The sequence below is a fragment of the Bos grunniens genome, chromosome 9 (genome assembly GCF_055505025.1).
Source record: "Bos grunniens cultivar Pamir isolate PY7600 chromosome 9, Bosgru_T2T1.0, whole genome shotgun sequence".
Taxonomy (NCBI): Eukaryota; Metazoa; Chordata; class Mammalia; order Artiodactyla; family Bovidae; genus Bos; species Bos grunniens.
Genome location: NC_141173.1, coordinates 39,791,023 through 39,806,315, shown reverse-complemented (window position 1 = coordinate 39,806,315; position 15,293 = coordinate 39,791,023). Strand labels below are relative to the sequence as shown.

The 15,293-nt window shown below is 41.2% G+C and overlaps 1 protein-coding gene and 1 long non-coding RNA gene across 22 annotated transcripts in view; one reads left to right on the top strand and one right to left on the bottom strand.

Annotated features, from left to right (window-relative positions):
• Positions 1 to 1,513, bottom strand: part of LOC147365828 (uncharacterized) — a 35,124-nt gene extending 33,611 nt beyond the window's left edge. The window contains exon 1 of the long non-coding RNA XR_015132890.1: positions 1,190 to 1,513. This is a non-coding gene — a long non-coding RNA (uncharacterized LOC147365828). The remainder of the gene's footprint in view (positions 1 to 1,189) is intronic.
• The window catches only part of LOC147365827 (uncharacterized), a 99,156-nt gene that overhangs the window by 39,869 nt on the left and 43,994 nt on the right, over positions 1 to 15,293 (top strand). For 10 of the 21 annotated variants that reach the window (XR_015132879.1, XR_015132878.1, XR_015132868.1 and 7 more), the window contains 2 exons: positions 10,207 to 10,414; positions 13,228 to 13,940. The exons of 4 other annotated variants lie outside the window; for them this stretch is intronic. Coding sequence is in view for 4 of the 17 variants with exons in the window: in XM_086317305.1 (XP_086173431.1) it covers positions 10,207 to 10,414; positions 13,228 to 13,231 (212 nt within the window). In the remaining 13 variants the exon portion in view is untranslated. Of the gene's footprint in view, positions 1 to 10,206; positions 10,415 to 13,227; positions 13,941 to 15,293 lie in introns of those variants that run through there. 7 more of the 21 variants (XR_015132857.1, XM_086317309.1, XM_086317310.1 and 4 more) reach the window with 4 other exon arrangements.

Below are 15,293 nucleotides of genomic sequence, written 5' to 3'. Positions count from 1 at the left end.
CTCTCTGAATATTTGGGGGTTAATGAAATCAAAATTGTATCTGTCAGAACTGCCAGTAATATCTTCAGTTTTCACCAGCTGCACTTCCCTTCTCTCCCTCCATATCTTTAGACTCAGGGAAGAGCAACACAGGTTCCACAATAAACAAAAGCGAAAGAAAAGAAAGAATTTGTAAAGTTTCTTTTGGTGTGTAAGAGGATGGATCCTAGCGTGAACAGCATGTAAGCACGTGGACAAAGCACACCTAAAATAAGGCAGTGCACACGCGCCAGACTACATATGTGGATATGTGTGCACCTGTGCGTGTGCCAAACCACCCATTTTCTCACATAAGCATAGCAGTTTCACTACCTCTAGGTAAATGTATTAATTCTTTATGTGAAAAAGAAAACCCAACACTAAACTGCCTTTATAAGTATCACAAAAAACACTAAGTGTATCTTTGTTTAGGAATGTAAAAATACTGTGCTTGGAAATGCCAGCTAACTAGTGAAGTGAAAGTCGCTCAGTTGTGTCTGACTCTTCGCGACCCCACGGACTGGAGCCTGCCAGGCTCCTCTGTCTGTGGAATTCTCTAGGTCGGACTACTAGAGTGGGTAGCCATTTCCTCCTCCAGGGAAGTCTTCCCAACCCAGGGATCAAACCAGGTCTCCTGCACTGCAGGTGGATTCTTTACTGTCTGAGCCACCAGGGAAGAGCTGAGAGTAAATACTTTGTGAAGAATAGAGAAGACACTAGAACAGTTAAACCTTAGTTGGCCTGGGCCAAGTGTGAAAATGCAGAATCACAAAAGGAGCCAGAAGGATTTGATTAAGCTTCCATAAATCAAATCTTAGAGACATGAATCCCCTTGGTAACATCCTGGGTCAAGTGGTCATCCGCCCTGGTTTTAAATACTTCTGGTGTAAAGATACTCATTACTGCCAGTGCAACCGGCCTCCAGTTCTTTATTTTCTTTTCCTTATTATTTACACAAAACACTTTTTTTAAAAAGTGAAAGGTCTAGGGAGCTATACATGGGGAAGCCTCCAGTTGTTATTTAGGAACAATAAAGTTATCTGTACCTATATACATTCATTTGGTTTCTCCTTCTTTCCCTTCAACCCACAAAAAACACATCTAATTCCTCCTTCAATCCTTCAAATATTTGAAAACAACCATCATGACTCATAACTATCCCGTGACTGACCTGGATGGTCTCCTAAACCCGTCAGCCAGGATCTTTGTCCATCCACACCGCTCAGAAGCTGAAAGATCTCCATCCCCAAAGTAGATAGGTGGTGGTGACTTCTCAGATGACTGGCCTGTGATGTGATTATTCTGTGTTGATGAGTTACTCTTGAAGACCCTCGAGCCAGAGAGGGAATATCCTAAACCGAGAGAGTCCAGGAAAGAGCCTGAGTCTTAATTAAGGTGATGGCAGCAAGGCCCTGTAATACTTCACCTGTGCCAAAAAAAACCTGAAAAAACCCAAAGCTATTACTTCACATCATTGCCGTTGAACCAAGCCTGCAACTTTGGAGTTAGGACCTTGAGCTCTATTTGTACCACCAGCTCTGCCAGCAGCTGGTTGTGTTCCCTGGAGAATTACTGCCCACCTTTCCAGAGTTGTCTGTGATGTTCAGAGGCACATGTCACATTTCTGCCTAGAACTGTGCCCCGCCCCACCCCGACTCCTGGCCTCAGTTTAGATGTCATTTCCCCAGGGACACTTCCCTGACTCGCATCCCTGCCCCAACCTGAGATGGCTTCTGTCTTCCACTGTACCCCATGCTCTGTTGTAACCTCACTTCCTTGTGTTTTAATACTGCATTCACTTGTCTGTGCCCACTGTCCTGGAAGTTCTTTAAAGCTAAGGACTCAGGCCTGGTCTCCAGTACTTAGCTCAATGCCTGGTACCTACCAGAATCTAGAAAATATGTTGGAAAAAAAAAGGAAGAAAGGAAAGAAAAGACTAAAAGGGAGAAGACAAAATGAGGAAGTTGGGGTATATTATCTATCTAGATTCTTACAGCTAAAACTCTGCAATTCCTTGGGGGTTATTTTTATTTGTTTTAAAATATTTATTTGGCTGTGGCATGCGGGCTTTTAGTTGCGGCATGTGGGATCCTGCTCCCTGACTAGGGATTGAACCTGGGTCCCCTGCACCAGGAGTGTGGAGTCCCAACCACCTGACCACCAAGGAAGTCCCTACAATTCCTTGTTCTTAAGTTCCATCTTTAAAGTCAACCTCAGGCTTTTAGAAATTCAGATTTTCTCTAGTAGGAGGGTAAGTTTCAAGTGACTACACCAAATTAGAAAAGCTATGAATATTTACACATGTAATACAATTTTAGGACTGAGATTTAAAGTTCATTTAACATGCCCAAAGTTTGTATTGTGAGGAAACTGAGGCACAATGAGATTAAGTTATTTGTGCATACCCACCTGGTTAGAGGAAAACCTGGTTTCAGACACTGATCTTGGTCCCTGCTGGGCTGCATCCCCCAGCCCTTCAAGTCTTGTAGTTGTCCAGCCTCCAAGACTGAAGAAAGGGCCCAGAGACAGCGATAGGGACATAAGTGGTTTATTGGATAGGCGGAACTTACACAAAGGAGCCTGGAGCGACACCCCACCATGTGTGGCAGATGGCGGGTAGGACATCAGCAGTCTTCACTACTCGGCAAGAGAGAAGGCTACCATTTATAGGGGGAATTGACATCAAGTGGGCTCACCAGCTACCAGAGACTATTTAAGCGCTATAATTAAGCGGATTATACAGTCATGTGAGAGAAACAGGCACTAGTCAAGCGAGGGATGTACAGAGAGCAAGAGAACAGCCATCTTGAATGGCCTAACCATACAGCCCCCAAACCCGGATGGCTAATCTCTAGTCTTCCTTTTTGAAAGAGCTGCTACAAACACAGCTACAAATGGAAGTGACAGATGTTTCCTCCTTTATGTTATGGTTATATCAATGTACAAGTTTATGGCTGTAAATTAAACTTTGAGAAATACCCTCCTCTGCTTCTAGACAAACTAATGAAAATTATATCTCTTTTCTCCCAGGAATGTGGGAGAATGTTACCGTGCTTCACCAGGTGACTCCTGTACGTTGTTTGCTAAGCAGAGTTGCAGTCACATGAATTGCTTTCAGCCAGGTTCAGTACCAAAGCTCAGTGTTCTGTTGTCAAGCCATAGGGTAGTAATGCCATGAGACCAGCTTCTTGGCAAGTAGCCCTGAGGTGCAGCTGTGAGGTGACCCAGTGCAGGCTTGAGGCCAGAGCTCAGTGCCAGAAACTGGAGCCAAACACTGGAACTAATTCCCAGGGCACTGAATTGGTTGCAATTAAAATTTTAGATGAAAAGATTTTTTGTTTACTCTAAAAGAACCACTTCATTTCATAAGCTCATAGGAAAGTTAGATGCTTTGCCATTATGCATGAAATATTTTCCAGAGGCCAAATCTTTGAAAAAGAAGAAGAGGAAGAAAGAGGAGAAAAAGAACACTTTAGATTATTTAAGAAGTCATGAACATATTTCTTGAAAGCAACATCTTTCATTAGATATGCTAACTGAAGAAATGTTCTTTTTCTGACTTGGGGTATGCTGTGAAAGTTGTAAGGTAGAGTTGGAGTAGAAGTGGTCAAGGTGATGGTAATGATTGAACCAAACTCTGGACCCATACAGATCTGAATTAAGCACCCAGCCCCAGCACTTCCTAGCAGCTGACCTTGGGTAATATACTTAAGCCTGGAGACTGTGTTATGTATTGGGGTTAGTAACTCTTCCTCTCATGGGTAGTATGGATGGGGCTCAGACACTGCTCTTCCTCTCATGTCAGCCTATCCCTAGGGTGCAGGTCCTCACCTCACTGATGAGACAAGGAGAAGCTGCTGAGATCCCAATAGTTTTAAGCCACCAGCTTTAAGCTGTGGCAGAAATCCATCATGAACACTCACTAATTCAGCAGTTGTTGGCTTAAGACATACAAATTGGTTTAATTCTTAGGAAACTGCTTATCAGGGCAAAGAGGAAAAAGAAAAGTGGTTGTCATGTTCCTGATAAGTATTCCATGTCTGGCTGTCCCACTTATTAGTCAGGTGGCCTTGGACAGTCACTTATCCTGTCTGAGCCTTGGTCTCACCCCAAGGTTGGGGTTGCAATCTAGAGGTTGGGGATGATAACACAGACCACACAGTGTGGCTATGAGGTGATGCAGTGTGTATAAGCCAAGTTGGGAACACAAAAGATGTTCAGGAACCTTTACCTTCTATCTGACCTCCTGCAACATGTCCATGTTTAGGAATGCCCTTTCAATAACCCCTGGGGGGCAAAGAGTGAGATCATTCCACAGTGATAACTCATGGTATTCTATATACTCTGCCCTTGCTTATATTCAGGTTTTGGAAAACACGTGCCATATTTACTTAAGAAGCTTCCCCACCTCTTTGTAGCTATTAAAAGACCAGGGTGGAAAGAGAAAATCAGAAGTTGTCCCTGATTTATCTGTGGCTGAAGGAGGAACTAAGGAGGTCCAGCAAGTATCATTATTTCTTCCTCCAGGTGAACTGATGAAGGAAAAGGCTGAGTCATGGCCTGGGTGGCCAAACCGTGTGCTTCCACTTTCATTAAACAGTTATCTGGTGTTTAAAGAGCGGTTTAAAGATGGTTGACAGTCATCATGGCAACCAAGAAAAAAGTATGTGACCCAAAAAAACTACATTTCATTAAACTTGGAAATGAGGACGTATATGTGTAGGATTTAATTATTATTTTTTAGAAATTAAGGAAAATCATCCATTCATTCAGCCTTCGAATATTTATTGACAGCTACAATTGTGACAAACACCATTCTAGGTACTGAGGATACATTGATGGCTAAAATAAAAATTCCTGCCTTCCTTCAGTTTCTATTTTGGTGGGAGATGTAGAGAACAAATGAGATAAATTAGTAAGATATATAGTATACTGGGAAGTAGTTAGTGCTAAGGGGAAAAATAAGGCAGAAAGGGGAACTATAAAATATCAAGAGGAATGTTAGACGGTGTCCAGGGAAAGTCTCATTGATCAGGTGCTTAAAGTGAAGACCTAATGGAACAGACAAGCCAACCTGAGGATGGCTGTGAAACAGCTTTCACGACAAAGGTCCTGAGATGGGGGGGTGCCTGGTGTACCTGAGGAATGCCTGGAGGCCAGAGTGCAAGCTGAGCAGGTAGGGAAAGAGATCAGGTCAGAGAGAAACAGCCCAGTTGTATGGGGCCTATAGACATGGTAAAGACTTCAGCTTTCACTGGGAGTAAGAGGGAAAGCTCTAGAGAGTTTGGGCAAAGGAAAGATATTATACAACCATTCTTACTGAGTGCTTGCTCTGTTAGATTCTATTTTATTTTTTAAAATATTTATTTATTTGACTGTGGCAGGTCTTAGATGCAGCTTACACAGATCTCCAGTCTTCATTTTTCAGCATGCAAGCTGTTGGTTGTGGCATGTGGGATCTAGTACCCTGACCAGAGAGCCAACCCAGGGCCCCTGCATTGGGAGCATGGAGTCTTAGCCACTGGACCACGAGGGAAGTCCCTATTAGATTCTGTTTTAAATGCTTTATTTGTAATCCTTACAATTATCTTATGAAGTAAGACCCACTATCTTGTCATTTTACAGCTGAGAAAACAGGGCCAGAGAGGTTAACTAACTTGCATAAGATCACACAGCTAGCAGGGGTGTGGTGAAAATTTAGATCCTGGTCAACTCTTAACCATCTCATTTTCTCCCCAAATGCTTAAGAGATTGAGCCTGAGGCGTTTTTGTTTTTTTTTTTTCCTTTATATTTGTATTTCCAGAGCACACTAACAATGAAATCACTTCATACTCATTCATAGAGAACTTCTCTGTTCAAACTGATAAATATTCCCAATATTCTCCTTTATGATTCCAAGTTTTGTTTTTTTTTTAAAAAGCCTTCAAATTAGCATATTAACAAGCATCTTGACATGTCTTGCTTTAATTATGCAGGCAGCGACTCCTTTTTTTGCTTCTAATGTAGAGGTTGATTGGGAAAATTTTTATTTTATTGCTTACGATCTTACCCTAGTGCTACCTAAATCACTGCTTTATGATTTGGCATCTATAATTTATCATTTTCCTCTGCTATTAGATGAAATGCCCTTTAAAGCATTCCATAGCAAGGTGAACACAAGTCAAGCTTGCAAAGTTCTGGAAAAAAGAATTGCAAAGAATCATTAAAGAATAATGAAAGTTGATTTAAACAGCGTACAATATCAGGGCTGCCCAGTTTAACAAATATAATTATTCCAAGTCATTTTCAGAAGGCCTCCACATTTCAGCATCTAATTTTCATCATCTTTTAAGGAATAGCAACAGAAATACCTTACTGTTATAAAGACTCTAAAAGCTGACTTTTTATTTCATTTCTCTGGATTTCACTAAAGCTAAGCATGAAACAATAGACAGTTTAAAATATAGGAAACCCAGGTTCCTTTTACTATTGTGTGGCTTTAACATTCTACTGCTGTAGCCAAGAGTCCTTGGCTTCTGGGGCCAGCTGCCTTTTGCATGCTGATTTTGCAGAGAGAGTCTCTCAGGAGTTATTACTTTTGAGTAGTATCTACAATGACTTCAGTCTCTGCAGGAAGTGGAAGGCAGCAGAGTTTGGGAATGAAAACACTGAGGGAAAAATCTCTCCCGATAGAATCGTCAACTCAATCTAATTTTAGGTTTCAGGCAGACCACATAGCTGTACCTTCAGCTACCTGCAAACATGTGTGTCTCAAGTGCCCTCACTGAAGGACTACAACCAGGACTTAGACAAAAATAATGAAGTTTTCTATCATAATATGTTTTAGTAAAATAGGTGATGTGTGAGAGTGTGTGTGTGGGTGTGGGTGCACACACATGCAGGCAAACCATGTGCGTGTGCGCCACATTCAAATGTTGACAGCATTCAGAATAAGGGGAGATGGTCCAGAAGGGTTTCTTTCTATTTTTCACCAACTCTAATTTTTTCTTTCCAATGCTTCACAACCAAAAGGACTAGTAGACCCAGTCTCAAGACCTCAGAAACCATATTACTGAGTTATGTGAAACAGGAATTTGAGACATTTTTAGAAATCATTTTTATGTGGTAGCTATTTTAATATAGAAACAACTAAATCAAAGCTAACAAAAGTCTTTTGAGAGGAAATGGTTAAAAGGGCATGTCTTTCCTTTTCTAAAAGGAAAACCACAGCAAGGAATTCCAATTAGGAATAAATTAAAGAGCACTACACTTTTCTGGAAGGGTCAGGAAGTCAAACTCTTGGCCTTGAGCTGCTTCTCACCCCCACCCCAGCTGACCCTGGGAACCAGTCACTCCCCGTCTCTGTGTGAACTCAACAGTGGCTGCCAAGTCTTGCCATTCCTCTGCAGAAAAGAGCCAGGGATTTTCACCAGAGGCCTCCTGCCAGCATCAGAGTCAGAAGGAGGTAGCCAAGGTGCCAGGGGGCTTTCTGGAGTGCCCCAATGCCAGCTTTCTGTCTACAAAGGATAATTCACTAAACTTGCTAAAGCCAAATCTGACATTTTAAAAAAGTCTTCAAAATAAGCCTCATATGCTGTTTTGCTACTAGAAGACTGGGCTCTCATTTCCCGGATTCTATTTTCTTAAATATAATTTCCTTAAATTCGGCAGCACTTTTAATCCATGACACTCACTGGTAGGCAAGAAAAACAATTCTGCTGTCTTCACAATTGATTTAAAGCTTACAGATGTGACATCTCCATACATTATGTTGTGGCTAATTGCCTTATACTAATATCTGAGTAATATATATATGTGTGTGTGTATATATATGAATATCGGTGTCATGCTTAGTCATCTCCGACTCTTTGAGACCCTATTAGACTGTAGCCCACCAGACTTTTCTGTCCATGGGATTTTTCAGGCATGAATACTGGAGTGGGTTGCTATTTCCTCTTCCAGATATATATATATATATATAAATGTTCTTTAGGTAACCTGTGTAATTGACATATGGCTACTTGGGGAATTGGGGCTAAAAGTGAGGTACCCCAAACAGCTGAGTTTGATCAAGATGCCATGCACTCTTGACCTCTTTAATATGCTATTTTGCTCTTCTGACAGCATTCCAAATCTACTTGTCCTTTCAGATCTAACTCAGTTCCTGCTTTCAGCTCAAATCCTTGCCTGACCATTTAAATTCTCATTGAGACCTCCCCTCTGGCACCACCTAAAGCCCTATTATCTTTGCTGCTACTATGGCATTTGGATATGTCATCATACACCATCACTTACTCACCAACTTCCAAGGGCTGTGTGCTCTCTCTTCAGCTCCCTGCACAGTGCTTAGCCTGATGCTCAGCCCATGGGGATGCTCTGTGGTACAAGTGAAGTGAACTGACTTACAGCCTTTTTCGTCATTTCCCCAATGCTCATATCTAGGACTAAAATTTGCATGATTGCTCTTTATTTTTCCATTCATTGTCCCTTAGTAACCCAGAAGCATCTAGAATGAGCTGGAAGTTAGACCACTACTGGAATAGATTGGTCACCTGTGTCTTTTTGGCTTGGATGTCACTGTTCCATACAATGCATGGAAATGGGAAACAAGTTACATCCCTTATGACTGCAGTCAATGAAAATAAAGAGGAAAATAAAATAATGGAGCGGAGAAAGAAAACATAGGAAAGAGTGAGGGGAAAAGAGGTAGGGAAGAGGGAAAAAACAAAAACAAAAAAAACCAACCCACAATCCTACTGGATGATGTAAATTATTTCCTCTTTTAACGACAAAACATAAAGGCTCCTTGCAAGTGCATTTCATGGATGATTACTTGAACATCTTAATCATGTTTGCTCTTTGGGGAAATTGTATGCAGAAACCACTGCCTTTCCAGTTTGAATTAAGAATAAACTGGAAAGGCAGTTCCTCTGGGAGAAAGGAAAAGCAAAGCCCAGGAACACTGGTGCACTGTATGCGGCAGTAAGAAATGACAACTCGGAATCAGGCAGAGTTCTCTCTTGTGTGATCAGCTTGCTCTGCCCTCAATGAGTCCAAGAGATTTCACATTTTATAGGTTGAGCTTCCCACTGGCAGCAACTGAAGCAGTTCATTATGCACATCTGTCACGTGATCCACTTCATCAACCAAATGGAACTGGGAGAATAAGTCACCCTAACAAGATCCTTCAGTACACTCTTAAAAACTACTTACAGATGTACTCTTCCTCTGAGGGGATACAATGGGTTTCCTTGTACGGTGCCACCGATACAGGAAATGCATTATTCCCATCCAAATTCAGGCGTACCAGGAGGAAGCCTGAAAAGAAAGCAGCTCACAAAAGCACACACAGCTTTTGCAAAAGTCCTGAGAGGGGCTCATACACCAATTTATGATAACGGCAGATAAAACCTCAAGCCTGTGAAGCTCAGTTCATTACAAATGCTAATGTCCACACAGGGAAAGGAAACCACGTCAGCACTCAGCATCGACACAAATGCTGCTAATGCTTTTTATTTATGGTTGTCGCTGGGTCCCCTCAGCAGTATGCCAAATCTCCGTTTGTGTGGTAACTTTAACTACTTTATGTGCCTCCACGACTCACTGTGTTATGTGCCCACAGGCAATTTGTGCTTTCAAACTGTGTCTGGTGAGGCGAGCAGCCACACTGCTAATCTTGAATCAGGAACCATCTTGTTCCATTCAGATCACGTCAAACGAACACTTTTGTGGACACATCCAGGAATAGTTAACACCTGCCATTGTGAAATCTTCCTGTTTCAGTTGGGGTGATCAATTCATCATTCATTCGGTCAGGCGACAGATATTTATTGAATACCTACCACATGCCAGGCACTGTTTCAGGACCTGGAGATATAATAGTGAACAAAGCCCTACCATCAAAAAGATTACATTCTAGAGGGGAATAGGAAGAGACAGCAAATAAATATGGAATATGTCAGAGTGTTTCAGTCAGGATAGGCTAGTTGTTTTGTGGTTTTAAACAAGCCAAGTTCGATGGCTTGAAAAAAGAAGTTTATATCCCTCACTTACACAGTGTGTTCATCACCAACTCAATGGACATAAGTTTGAATAAATTCTAGGAGATACTGAAGGACAGGAAGCCTGGCATGCTGCAGTCCTGAGGTCCCAAAGAGTCAGACACAACTTAGTGACTGAAGAACAACAACGCGCTCTGTTCATTGCAGGCCAGCCGGGGGCTCAGCTCATGCACCTTCACTCTGGGGCCCAGGCTGCCTGGAGAAGCCCCATGTGGAGCACGGCCGATGTCTGCAGGAGAGAGAGGAGACAGAGCAGTGAACTCCGCACTGGCTTCCTCCTGAAAGCCACACACGGCCCTCCCCCTCACACAGCGCAGGAGAGAGCTAGGTACGTGGCTGCACCCAACGTCAACAGGTGAGGAAGAGCAACCACATGATGTGTTTAGGAAAATCAGACACACTCCGTTGTCAGAACTGTCCCAGTGATCATGACTGCAAGGAGGGGAAAAAAGGCAAAGTAAAGGAGCAGGTATCTGGGGAGGTGGTCTCTACTTGATAGAGATGGTCAGAAATGGTCTGTCTGATGTGGTGACATCCGAGGGAAGACCTCAAGAGAGAGAGAGAGTGGGGGTGTTCCTGCAGAGGATATAGCAAGGGCACAGGGTGCCTGGTGTGTTGGAGGAGCAGCAAGGAAGACTGGATGTTGGAGTGGAGTGAGCAAGGGGCAAGCTGGAGAAAAGTAGGTCAGAGAAGTAAGAGCAAGTTGTGGGACACAAGCCAGCACCTTGCTGTAAGGGCTGTGGCTAATGTAGGTTGCTGTAAAGATGTGATCTGACTGAGGTTTTGAAAGGATCCTGTGGCTGCTGTGAGGGCTGAAGCAGGGAGGAGTTCAGAGGCTCTTGCAATAAACCAAATAAGGCTAGAGAGGGGCCAGTGCTCAGGTTCTGGATGTAGTTTGAAGGTAGAACCAACAGAATTTGCCAGTGTATTGCTGGAAGAGAAAGAGAGGATTCGAGGCTGACAAGAGGTTTGTTTCTTCTGGTAACCCCCAGATACACATAAGGACTATTCACGTGACTTTTGAGAATCTTTGAATTAGGCAAAATCATGTAACATACAACATCTCCCTGCAAATGAGTTGAGAGTTGAACAGCCAACTGAAGCTATAGATGCTGGGCAGTCAGCTTGATTCATAGACCAGCTGAGGGACTTCTCTCCCTCACTGGCCCAGTATCTAGTCTCTCTTATGGTTTTGATCTACATTACTTTGTAAAACCAGAGATGTAAGCTTCCTAATTACAAGCAAAACAGGGGCTTATGACTGAGTTACCCCAACCTCATCCCAGCCCTCCATTCCTCTGTGAACCTCAGATATCACTACCAAGAAACTAAGCCATACAACACAAGGTCTATCCTCAATAGACACTGGTATAGTGATGTGTCACCAATTCTCCTAAAAATAGGTTGAACAGAAATCTTAATAAATACAATAAACAACACATGGCTTCTGAATGGTGTTTCCCCACTTTCTGCTCACCCTGTCTTCCCGTCATGTGGCTCTCCTCACCACCACCACCTGTTAAATGGCCACTAGAGCCCCCTACTACAATCTCTTAGGTCTCCTCCAGCTTAGAAGAGCACAAGTTGAATGCCAAGTTTGCCGACTATAATAGAATGATAAGTAAAAGTGTTTTTTAAAACAGCAATTTATAATCAAAAGTATGGGTTCATTCAAAAAAGATCTTCTTGAACTCCTACTATGTGGCACCTCCTCTTAGCACCGGAGGCACAGCTATGAATAGAACAGGTAAGTAATTTATAGTTGAAAACAAGGAAAGCATGGAAGAGTATTAAGAAAAGATAAACTTGCCACTAACTCACCGCTGAAACATCTTAGTATGTAACACTGCTAGTAACATCTTGGTGCCTAGTCTTTTTCTAAGCATACATATTATCCCTTCTTGCTTTTTGAATAAAATTTACAACTTTAGACTTACACAGTACATTTCTTTCTTTAAAATTTTTTCTTCTTATAAAAATAAATCATAGCAGATGCTCAGTAAGTATTTGTGAATGAACGAAAGAATTAATTATAGAAACTTAGTAGAATACAGAAAAGCAAAAAATCAAAACTGAATGTCACCAATAACACCACTACTAAGAGATAATACCACTGTTAGTGGTTTGGGTTGTTCAGTACGGTTTCAAATAACCAACATATTTTTATGACATCGCTTCACAATAAATGAATATTTTGTAAATGACAGCTTTCTCTTTTTTACTAATTACAAAAGCAACCATACCATTGTAGATATTTTGTAAAATACTGAAAACAACAAAAGGAAAAACTAGTAGTCCCACTGCCCAGAGAATGCTGCTGTTAGCATTCTCCAATCTTTTGGAAATTTTTTTCCAATCTTTTTTTTTTTTTGAGCAGTACAGTAGATTAGTTAAGAGCCTGGTCAAGTTACTCAGTCTCTCTGAGCCTCAGATTCCTCATCTGTAAAATGATACTAGTAATATCCACTCTGTAAGACTGGTGTGAAATGTAAATGAGATAAAATATACAAACTGCTTAGTTCAACATCTTACGCATACTAAGCACTCATATGGGAACTTTTACCATTTTGCAAGATATTCCTACAGAGTTGGTCAGACTTCATACATGCATTTTTTATCCTTTTTAAAAAAGAAAAAGAAACATTGCTCAATCTCATTAAATTTTAAATTTTGAGACAATCTCACATTTTCGGAAAAGTTGCGAGTACAAAGACCTTTTCTCCCCTGAAACATATGCAAGGCAGCTGTTGATCTAATTCCTCCATCACTCTTGAATATCATAGCGCATGTTGACTCAGAGGCATTCCCCTACAATTCCAGTGCAAACAGCAAAATTAGGAAATTAGCATTGGTGCATTGGGATCTAGCCCTAAAACTCCAGTAGTCAAGTTTCTCCATGGCTGAATGACATACTTTGTAACAAAAGGATTCCAGTTCTGAACCACACTATGCAACTATTCCCCACGTCTCCCTAGTCTCCTTCAGTCTGGACTAGTTCGTTCCTCCATCTTTCCTTGACTTTAATATCTTTGCGCTTTGAAAGAATATAGGCCAGTTGTTTCATGGAGTGTCCCTCAACTTGTATGTGATGTTTTCTCACAATTATGTCTTTATCAGCAATACCATACAGAAGTGATGCTATGTTCTCTGCTTATTGTATCTTACTAGGTAACATTCCTGCTTTGTACAACAACCTGTGCTGGGCCACTGGACCATCTTCCTACACAGCTACTCATCTCACCCCACCTGGGCTCTGAAATATCCTCTTCAGCCTGCCTGGATGCCAACATCTTGCACTAGGCTATCCCTTTGCAAGAACACTCCTCTCGCCCCATGTGAGCTCTGAAACCTCCTGCTGGGCTGTCCCTCCCGCCCTCAATCCTCAGCCCACCTGGGCCATCCCGTGCTGGGCCACCCTCTCAGCCTGCTGTGGCTCTGATGCTGAGCTAAGCCGAGCCTCTGTAGGAGTGGCCTTCTCCTCCTGCATGCTTTTCTGGTGCTCCCATTCTATAAAGATTTATATTATCTGTGAATAATCAAAGTGTTTCCTCAAACTAGAGGTCTGTGTATGTATTATTGATGATCCATCAGTAATAACTTATTTTTATTTCAATGATGATCTAAAAAAACTTACATTATAAAATATAAGCGTATCTGGGATGTTCATTTTACAACCACATTTAGTGTTGGTGCTTTGTGTTTAAAATTGTGTTGGTACCATATGATTATTAATGTGGCAATATTTAACTTTTAAAGTGTCGGTAGTCTTTAGATTGGCATTTCTGGCATCAAAATACAAAAACCATCTTGATTTCTGTTTGATAAAAATTACATTGAGTTATCCTACCAATTAAAAAGCTAAAACTGCTCTTTTTCAGTGATGAGATTTGTGTCTTCTTTTATTTAATAAATTAATTTTGACTTTCCATCATAAAAATAACCATGCAACTTTAATTATCGCAGGCTAATGAGAAAAGAACGAGGCTGACTGACTTCATACACAAATGATACGTATGTAAAGTGAAGGCCAAATGAATCATGGCACCACTACAAAGGAAGCTTTACAGAAGTTCAAATAAAGGAAAATAGAGAGAAAATTGAGTCATTACAGGTCTCTTGGTATCATAGGCTGAACTCAAAAGAAGCTAGACAAAATAGCCACTGTATTCGGATTATTGGCAGATGTGTTTGTGTGTGTTGTGTTTATTTATATGAAGTTTCAGCTTGCAAATATTCTCTGTGAAGAACTTTTTTTAGGAGCATTAAAAAAATAATTATCAATATTATATTTTGGAGAAAACCATTTTTAGATGGATTGGACCAAGTAAAATAATCAACTGATGGTTTCAAATGAGTAACCTGATAGAAGGAAAAATTATAGTAGTGATATAGTAATGATAATGAATCAAAGGGCCATCCATTCTGCTCACAATCAAATATTTAAGTCAACAACTGAGACCCAAAATGCATAAAAACATCTTATTATACTTTTATAATTATGTGTATAAACTATAATTAAATCCAACATTGACAACTTAGTTTCAGCAAAATTTTACTTTTATACTAATGTTTTTCATTTTAATTTATCTGATGATCTTGTTTATATCTAACTTGTTAAAAAAATTTTCCTTTTGGCAGCACCATACTGCTTCTGGGATCTTACTTGAGGGGTGGGGGGGGGCGTTGAACCCATGCCCCCTGCAGTGCAAGTGCAGAGTCCTAACCCCCAGACTGCCAGGGAATTCCCTCTAACTTGTTAAATTTGATTTTTTTTTCTGGTAGTTTAATTGTTGTTGAAAAGACCCCACATAATACAGAATTTACCATCTTAACCATTTTTAGGTGTAAAGCTTGGGAGTGTTGAATGTCCTCACACATTGTGTACTACAAATGTCTAGAACTTTTTCACTCTGTGTTCTTATAGTTTTTAAAGAGATACATGTAAAAAACATTTATATATTGGCACATAAATCAACATGGGGGAGCTCTCAAGAGAACTTTTTCCTTTTGGAAGTAAAAGGAGGAGGTCTAAGAAATGCTAATCAACAGACAGGGAGTCCTGGCGCCCTGGCGCGCTGCAGTCCATGGGGCCGCCTAGAGTGCGACGCCACTGACCAGGCTGAGCTTTCGATCTAAATGTTCGCTGCACCCCACCCCCACTTTCATCCCTGGCTAGATAGTTCACAGCAGGCTCTGAAGAGAAGGTGGTGATACCTCATTTCTTGGAAAAGCAG